Source organism: Triticum aestivum, chromosome 4A, assembly GCF_018294505.1.
Source record: "Triticum aestivum cultivar Chinese Spring chromosome 4A, IWGSC CS RefSeq v2.1, whole genome shotgun sequence".
NCBI classification, from domain to species: Eukaryota; Viridiplantae; Streptophyta; class Magnoliopsida; order Poales; family Poaceae; genus Triticum; species Triticum aestivum.
In genome coordinates, this window is record NC_057803.1 from 626,420,930 (window position 1) to 626,430,418 (window position 9,489).

Here is a 9,489-nt window from a genome sequence, read left to right on the forward strand (position 1 = left end):
TCGTGTTATTTTACTACGGAGTCTTGAATAGATCGATCAGAAAGGATAACTTTGAGGTGGTTTCGTACCCTACAATAATCTCCTCGTTTGTTCTCCACTATTAGCGACTTTGGAGTAACTCTTTGTTGCATGTTGAGGGATAGTTATATGATCCAATTATGTTATTATTGTTGAGAGAACTTGCACTAGTGAAACTATGAACCCTAGGCCTTGTTTCTTAGCATTGCAATACCGTTTACGCTCACTTTTACCACTTGCTACCTTACTATTTTTATATTTTCAGATTACAAAAACCTTTATCTACCATCCATATTGCACTTGTATCACCATCTCTTCGCCTAACTAGTGCACCTATACAATTTACCATTGTATTGGGTGTGTTGGGGACAAAAGAGACTCTTTGTTATTTGGTTGCAGGGTTGTTTGAGAGAGACCATATTCATCCTATGCCTCCCACGGATTGATAAACCTTAGGTCATCCACTTGAGGGAAATTTGCTATTGTCCTACAAACCTTTGCACTTGGAGGCCCAACAACATCTACAAAAAGAAGGTTGTGTAGTAGTCATCATCCCGCCATCTCAGCGGAGAAGCAGCGTGGCTTCCACCGAGCTGCTTCAGGAGCCTGTCTTCACGGCTCCTGCTAGCTACCCCGTGGATGCTATCACAGAGTCTCAACATTGCCACCTTATGACGCAATGGCAGAACTTCAAAGTCAAGGCGGCTGTCGGCTCTATTGCACCTCCTGATCCCGGTGCAACTTTTCACTGCCGTCCAATTCCATAAGGATATGCTGCTGTGATGGTGGATGAAATAATGGAGGGATTTGAGGAGCTCGAGCTTGACCACCCTACCGGTGGAGGGATTTGAGGTAATTCTACTAGATGCCTCCACCTCCTCCTCCTCCTCCGGTGAGTCAGGGCACTCCGCCTCCTCCTCCTGTGAGTGATCAGGGCACTCCGCCTCCTTCTCCGGCGTGTGGCAGCATTCTGCCTCCTCCTCCGCCTGCGTCGGCGCGCCCGAGCAGTCCGCCTCCTCGTCCGCCTCTTCAGCAAGGGCGGAAGAGAGCCGCCGCCGCTTCTGCTTCTCCGGCACGTCGTGGTACTTCTCCGCCTCGTAAGCAAGGAAAGAAGACAGCCGCAGCCGCTCCGTCCGCTCCAGCATCTAGCAGTACAGCCAGAGGCGGGAGGCAATACAGATTCGGTTCATCTCTAAAGCCTCTAGAGAACTTACCATACGAGATGACCGAGAAGGAAAACATGGAGATCTGTCAAGCCCAAGTGAGGGAGTTCTTTGAAACGCAAAGAGCTAAGAAACATCCACCTCCGGAGGAGAAGATAGATCCGGTGAAAGCAAAGCGCACTATCGATGCCCTGAAGAAACCACCACCATCTCCGCCGAAAACCAACTATGAGCGCATTATTGAAAAGTCATATATCTAAGCGGAGCGGTCGGGAAGTACTTGCAGTGATCGAAGGTTAGCACAATGAAGTAGGAAAAAATTCCCTAGCTCGGCAAACAAGCGAACCAATCGTGCCCCCCACGCAAGGTGTCTAGTAATATCGTCCCTAATCATCTGGGGATCTTGCCCGGTACCAATCATGCAGATTACATGCACGACAATGATGCACATTATGATATAATGTAGGTGGACGAATTCATATACTAGTACGGGAAGCCTCTCATCAAAGATGGAAGTCCTCCTCTAATAACGATGATGTGAAGATTCCATGATTGGTACATGAAAACATGCAGAGAGAGTCTGGGAAGGATACTTTGACACTGAGAGTTAAAGAGGAGCACGACCTCGTTGGAATTGATCTGTTGTTTGTTTCATTTGAGGAGTTCTTCCAGTTTTTCAATCAAAAGGCCCTCGAAAAATTAACGGTCACTTGCTACTGTCTGTAAGTCCTACTTCTATCATTAAGTCTCTATATATAGCTCAGCTCCTTCATTGCATGTATATATAATTATCGTCACTATATTATGCAGATTGAAGATCGTCGAATGCAGAAAAGCACAAATCTATGATATTGGGTTCATTAACACAAATCTCATAGATGAATATACAGTTACATTTCATGCCAAAGAAACCGAGGCCAACTTGCTACGATCGTTGGTAATAAATCAAAACAAAGATAAAATATTCTTTCCTTACAACTTCAAGTCAGTGTTACTGTCTTGTCCATATTCGATTTCCCTTATTGCTCGAGGTTATAGTAATGTAATTGATGAGTTATGCATGCGTGCGCAGGTTCCACTATATTCTCCTAGAGATTAAGCTTGAGCAGGGACTAGTAACCGTCTTAGACTCGAGACGAAAATCTCCCAATGACTATGCGGACATAACTAAAATACTCGAGAAGTAAGCTCAATCGATCATTATCGCACCATATCGGCAACTTTGTTCATTTCCTGATATCAAGTAATTATTTTCTTTGTCTCGCAGGGTTTGGAAAGTATTCACCGCACAAGCTCCGGGACTGCCGGGGGAGATGCGATGGACATACCCGAAAGTAAGTAGTACTAGCTAGCTAGTTCCGCGCATCTCTCGTTGATTCTACCTACTTTCATCAATGTCATTTATAATGCTTCATTATCAGTATGATTGACCTCTATTTCTCGTAAGGTGCTTGTGGCAGGAACCCGGGAATAATTACCGGGAATAATTACTATGGATACTATGTTTGCGAGTTCATCTACAACCCGACTTACAAAAAAACCGGGGCTACTCTAAAAGACAATTTGAAGTGCGTAAGCAATAATATTCACAATTTCATTTTATTACCATCATTTGTGTTGAGTTTCATTCATATATATGTATTGACCCCCTTCTTCAAATTAGATGTGGCAGATGCGGGATGAACTCCTACAACAAGATCGCATTAAAGCAATTCAAGAGAAATTGGCGGGATTCTTTTTTGACCACGTCATCAATAAAGTCGGAGAATACCATGTGGAACTTGAGTTCAGATGCTAGGGGATTGTAAGAGATCTTACACTGTATAGATATACGAAGACTTGTTGTTCGACCAATCTCTCGGAGAAGGAGAAGTCGATCACTTCTCTGTGTATATGTTCATGACGATCTTCTGTACTTAATGGTTTTCTTCATTTGCTTACTAGCTAGCGTGTCGAGTCCTCTCTATACGTATAGTATGTAGTCTTGACAGATAAGAGAGGACACTTCTCTCTATTAGCTAGTTAACACAATATACGACACCCCTAAATTAACCCTACAAAAACCCCAACACCCTCCCCCCCTCTCAGAAAAAAAACAAAAATCATAGCCTCTGAACTGCTGACGCGTGGACGCTTATTGGTCCCGGTTGATGCTACCAACTGGGACAAAAGACCCCCTTGCCTGGGTAAGCCGCAACAGCCACGTGGAGACTCATCTGTCCCGGTTGGTATAAGAACCGGGACTAAAGATATTGGGCTTCAGTACCGATCCTTTAGTCCCGGTTGCCGAACCGGGACAAACGGGCCTTATGAAATGGGACAAATGGGCATCTAAGGATGAGAATGACCCGAGTTACTTAACTTGCTCTTTAGCGAAAACACCCCATGCATCCGATAAAATTTGTAGAAGGCCTTCAAAACAGAACACAAACACTCTAGTTTCTCCTCCTCTCGCGAAACAAACGCGTCTTCGAGAACGAGTTTGAAAAAACGAGTCTTCGAGGATCGCTCCCAAATTCCTGACTCGGGCTTCTCCACTCTCTGCCCCGGCGACCATCAGAGTTCAGTCAGGTGAGGGTACCACCTCTTGTACAGCCGTAGTTGTAGCTTGCTGTTAGGGTTTCAATAAATTGGATCTGGCTTTGATCTTACCCCAATATTTCTCCTTCTAGATCTTGCCTTCCATGCGGTCGGAGAGGAAGTACTGTCGGACCCCATTGGGAAGGATGGTCTGCCTTCCATGCCGTCGGAGAGGACGTACTGTCGGACCCCATTGGGAAGGATGGTCTGCCTTCCAGGCATGCGCTTCCGGCCAGGCCGCCTTTAGGAAGTCCAGGCTGCTGCTACCAAGGTTAATGAGCTGCAGATGCTCATAGGGATAGAGTGTGCGTGTGTATTTATAGAGGTGAGTGTATGCGCGTATGTATGAGTGGTTATGTCTATACTGTGTTAAAAAAAGGTTAATGAGCTGCAGGTGCTCTAGTCCGCTCTTCGCTGGCACGGTGTGCCCAATGACGGTGCCAATGTTTGCGCCGTCATCTGCTCTCCGCCGGCCGCGTCCTTTGCGCGCTCACGAACAAGAGCAACGTCCTCTGCAGTGCAGACGAGGACTATACTATATTTATTCCGACAAACACTTCAAGCTCTGAACTATATATGTTACCGTGACAAGGCCACCCAATCTCATTTTTTGGCTTTGAGGGATACGCCATGTCATGCTTACTGCAAGGAAGGCGATGAGCGGACATTCCTATACGGCTACATGTCAAACTGCATGTATGTTTACATATTTGATACATATACTATGCTTTTTTTCTTACCTATGATTAGAATTTGGATCACAATAGATCAATAGGTTCTCTTCTGCAATTGTTGGTTATTGTTATTCTGTGCTCTAGTACACAAGCTCAAACTAAGTATCTATTGTCTAGGTGGTGAGAGGGGTGTTACTACCATTGAAAAGATAAAGAGCTCCAGCTAACTTAATTTAGCGAAAGACATGGGTATTTCATACTAGCTTACTGTGACATGCGCAATGATATTCGGACCTTTGTGACATGCGCAATGGTTTTACACTTCTCTTACTGATCATTGCTTGAACGTCTTAATATCATTGCTATTGCCAATTAGCTTCTGATGATGACAGTTTAATGATATAGGGCAGACGTATCCGCCTTGCTAGCCATTTGATCTGCGCGCCAGTGGCCGTTCGATCACAGCAAGTCAGCAACGCCGCACGCTTCAACGCAGCACCGTAGGCGTCTAGCGAAGCTCCATTGCAGCCCCACGAATCTCCATTGCATCACCATCACAGCTTCCATAGCCCCGGTGGTGCTCCATTGCAGCCCCGGCGAAGCTCCAATGCAGCGCGGGGGTGCGGCAAAAGCTCCAAGGGTGCCCGGCGAAGCTCCATTGAAATGCCGGTGCGGCAAAAGCTCCAAGGTAGCAGCCCGGCGAAACTTCATTGCAGCGCCGGAGTTGCAATGCCACGGCCAGCCCGTCACGGTCGTCGTCACAGCACCGACAAAGGTCCATTGCAGCCCCGGCGAAGCTCCAATGCAGCGCGGGGGTGCGGCAAAAGCTCCAAGGGTGCCCGGCGAAGCTCCATTGAAATGCCGGTGCGGCAAAAGCTCCAAGGTAGCAGCCCGGCGAAACTTCATTGCAGCGCCGGAGTTGCAATGCCATGGCCAGCCCGTCACGGTCGTCGTCACAGCACCGACAAAGGTCCATTGCAGCGCCGAAGTTGCAACCGCCATGGCTGGCCCGTCGCAGCACCGACGGAGCTCTATTGCATCGACGGAGTTGCAACCAGTGGCGAATCTAGAGAAAAAACGGAGGGTGGGCTCAAAGTTTAAGCCGAGAAAATCAAACGCTCTTTTGAAGAAAAAGCTGCTTATCTCCTAGTCCTTTTGTACAAATAAACTGAAACTTTCCCAGATTAATACTGGAAACACGCACTATATACTAGAATTTTTCTGGATTTTTTAGAAAATATCAAATTTTGAACCAATTTTTGAATCAGGTGACTAAAATGGCCATTATCTCCTAATCCTCTTGGCCAAATAAGCTCAAAATTTCCCAGCCTACTACTGGAAGCATGTAGTATTTACTGATTTTTTTCTGGAATTTTGAAAGAAAAATGGTTTTACCAATTTATAGAGACAATATGTGCCAAACAGTGCTCAAATGGACATGATTCTCAAGACAAATACTAGTAGCATGATTGACCAACAGCAAAGTTTCATACAATCTGCACACCAATACATCAAGTACTAGAGAATCAACCAAAATAAGGCAAAGACAAGATACTGGTGTTGCTTCTTACTAACAATATTGTAGCTGTAGAACTCCTCCACACCAAAATGCAAGTGACAAACTGCAAGCCATCTGTCCAAATTGGCACAAATGTTAGTGATATGGTAAAGTACCCTCAACTAAATATCGACACTAGTACTAAAACAGAGATATACCTCTAAGAAATAACATCATACTCAGGAGGCAAATGTCCTTTGCGGTTTTTCTTTTTCTGAAATCGTATCATAATTTGATCATCTGGAATACTTTTAAATCTCCTTTTCTCACAGTAGCATACCATTAAATCATTGAGCCAATCATCTGATATCTTATTGTGCAAATCGGTTTTGATGACCTTCATTGCTGAAAATATTCGCTCAACCAACGAAGTTGCCACTGGAAGAATCAATGTCAACTCGATAAGGCGATATACCAATTGGAAAGTTCTATGTTTCATTGTTTGGATCATCAAATGAGCAAGAGTAGAAATATCCGGACATCCATTAAATTCCTCACTTCTCCTAATATTTGTAAGGAATGTTGGAAGCTCGTATCTTAGCAACAGCCGTTCAGCTTGTGTAAAATCTTCAACATAAATTTCAGCAAGCCGAATAAGTTTCTCATCATTAAACTTTGAGAAGTTGTTAGCTGGATTAAGACAAGACATGCAATCCACTAACTCGGTGTTAACTTCATTGAATCGGTGGTTCATCTCAGTGAGAGTTGCATCAATCGCAACATTGAATATGCTCACCCTGAAATAATGATCTCGAGTCACCTTATTCTTGCTTCGAGCAGATTGCCCCATAGCTCCAACAAGATCATCCATATTTGGCACGTCAATGCCATGTTCCTCACAAAAGTTTTTTGCTTGCTCACATAATGGCTCATACCCATTGTCCCTCATAGTTTGCAAAGCTTCTTTCACATCCAAGATCAATTGCATGGCTTCAACAACATCTTGATTCTTCCTTTGCAAAGCTTGTGATAGCATATTTGTGATGTTCAACAAGTTTATTAAGAATATCATGATGAACACAAATTGGAAGCATTCCATCTGTACCAACAAACCTAAAGCTCCACCTTGAGAAGTGTGTTCCCGGGCATCCTCAATCACAATTGCAAGCACATCCACCACTGCATTCCACATTGTGTAAACACGAAGCAAGGTTCTAAGATGTGAGCCCCAACGAGTAACTCCTGGTCTAGCTAGGTTAGTTTCTTGATGTAAACCAGTTTCAGATGATATCTTACCATTCTCCATCATCTCTATCAAGTCATCTTGATGCTTTGCAAGCAATGCATCTTTTCTTTTGCAGGATGAACCCACCTGAGTCACTATCAAGGGAAGAAAGTTGAAAATATCAGCAATAACCGGACAACATTGAGCCACTGTGACAACCACTAGTTGCAACTGATGGGCAAAACAGTGAACATAGAAAGCATATGGACTCTCATCATGAATTAGCTTTTGCAAACCATTGAATTCTCCTCTCATGTTTGAAGCCCCATCATAACCCTGTCCACGTAGCCTATTAATAGACAAGCCATGGTACTTTAAGACATGAAACAATGCTTCTTTAATTCCGGCAGATGTGCAATCTGTGATGTGCTTAATAGCAAGAAATCTCTCCTGAAGCTCCCCATTATCATCCAAAAATCTGCACATTTGGAGAGCTACAAGTTATAAGAAAAGAAACAAATAACAACATAAAATAAAAGAATTAGCCTTTGTAAACCATTGAACTACCTCAAAATTATTGCCATTTGCTCCTTTATTGAGCAATCTCTAGCCTCATCAACAAGTATCGCAAAATTCTTATCTCCAAGCTCATTCTTGATGACTTTGGTTACCTCCAAAGCACAACATGTAGCAAGGTCCTTTTGAATATGTGAACATATCATAAGTGCATTACCTTGCCCATTGTCAAATGCATCTTTCACATCTTTGTTCTTGTCTTTGTACCAATCCAAGAACTGCCTGAATTGCCTTTGTTTACGGAATCGGAGGACTCATCATGTCCACGAAAAGCTTCCCCTTGAGCTATGAGATACCTTGCACAATCTAATGATGCGGTCAAACGGATTTTATATTTTATTTCAGATTCTTTAGTATGTGCTCGAAATTTGGTAGCCACATTGGCCCTTTGATTCTTGAAATCATCACACAAGCCTCTAGCAATGTTGTGGTAACTAGATGGACCACCAACATGTTTTTGAAAACTTGCCAAAGCTGTTTTCCAGCATTTGTAACCATCTATGGTAAATACATCATTTCCAAATGTAGCAGCCTGTGATGGTTTCTTGAAAAGAAAACAAGGGAAGCAAAAGGCAGCCTCCTTTGCGACACTATATTCCAACCAATCAAACCTATCTAGCCATTGTGGTTGAAAAGATCTCCAAATTTTACCGTCCAATGTGACTTCAAATTTATGCCCACTTGCTTTGTTTCGCTCTTTCAACAAATAAGCTCTTCTCACTTCACTTCGAATTTCAGGGGCATAATCTTCTATTGGTATTCGATCCGCCGGATCACCAAAAATCTGACTTGGATGAAATTCTAATATATATTGTGTTGGTGGTGCTGGTTGGTTTGTGCTCTCATCGGTTGGGGGATTGGTTCTCTCATTTGAAGTGGGATTGGTGCTCTCATCAACCGAGGGATTAGTGCTCCCATTTGTTGGATCATTGGGGATTATGATCTCTATGAGGGTAGGCTGAACAATAACATTAATTGGGGCAACATTGGATTCAGGAACAATAGGAAGTGTATTTGAACTACTTGCAAACCAACTATGCAGAGTCCTCTTTCTCTTCATTTCTATAAAAAAAATAAACAAGGACATAAATTAGTTCATGAATTAATTGTTACTAGAACCAGTACTGACTAGAACCAAACTACTAGAATTAACTAAACTAGCAACTTCCATCAACTAAACTAAGAAGAATCAAACAGAGTCAGACAGAGACAACAAACAACCTATTTCGAACTGGTCTGGACTGGGACTCTGTTGTTCGGCGTCCGGCGACCTGCAGAGAGGCGTCCGGCGTCCAGTGGGGATTCGGCGGATCTGGCGACCTGCAGAGAGCCCTGGGCGTCGTGGGCGACGAGCTCCCCGGCAGGCGCAGCCCGGCTCCCCCCGTGGTCCCGTCCCTCGTGCAGGCTCGGGCGCTCGGCTGATGACGGCGTCCGGGGAGGAGGCAGCGCTCGGCGAGGACGCAGCGACGGCGAGGAGGCGGCGCCAGACTAGGAGGTGGCGTATGGCGGCCGGCGGCTAGGTTATTGGGTGGCCGCTACTCGTGCACCTCATGTGCTTCATGCGCGTGCGAGCGTGCGGGAGGCTGGGTTAGTCACCGATTCTTAGATGGGCTGCCTGCTGGACCGTTTTTTCTAGGCTGGGCCTAGGAAATATTTTGAAGCCTAGTAGTAAAAAAATTCCGCGAATTTGAAGGGTAGGCTCAAGCCTATCGAAGCCTGCCTGGTGAAACTCGCCACTGGTTGCAACCGCCATAG

At 44.6% G+C, this 9,489-nt stretch overlaps 1 protein-coding gene across 1 annotated transcript; it reads right to left on the reverse strand.

Annotated features, from left to right (window-relative positions):
- Nucleotides 1-6,153: 6,153 nt before the first annotated feature.
- Nucleotides 6,154-8,840, reverse strand: LOC123082727 (zinc finger MYM-type protein 1-like). Its single transcript, XM_044504992.1, has 2 exons — nucleotides 7,726-8,840; nucleotides 6,154-7,636 (listed from the first exon to the last, which is right to left on the reverse strand). The coding sequence occupies exons 1-2, from the start codon at nucleotides 7,878-7,880 to the stop codon at nucleotides 6,154-6,156; spliced, it is 1,638 nt and encodes a 545-aa protein (XP_044360927.1). The 5' UTR covers nucleotides 7,881-8,840.
- Between the last annotated feature and the right edge of the window lie 649 nt (nucleotides 8,841-9,489).

Excerpts from the sequence above, each read along its gene's own strand:
- LOC123082727 (XM_044504992.1), bottom strand. The coding sequence starts at position 7,880 with ATGATATGTTCACATATTCAAAAGGACCTTGCTACATGTTGTGCTTTG. Across the intron at positions 7,637-7,725 it reads CAAATGGCAATAATTTTGAG|ATTTTTGGATGATAATGGGG; the intron begins GTAGTTCAATGG and ends CCAAATGTGCAG.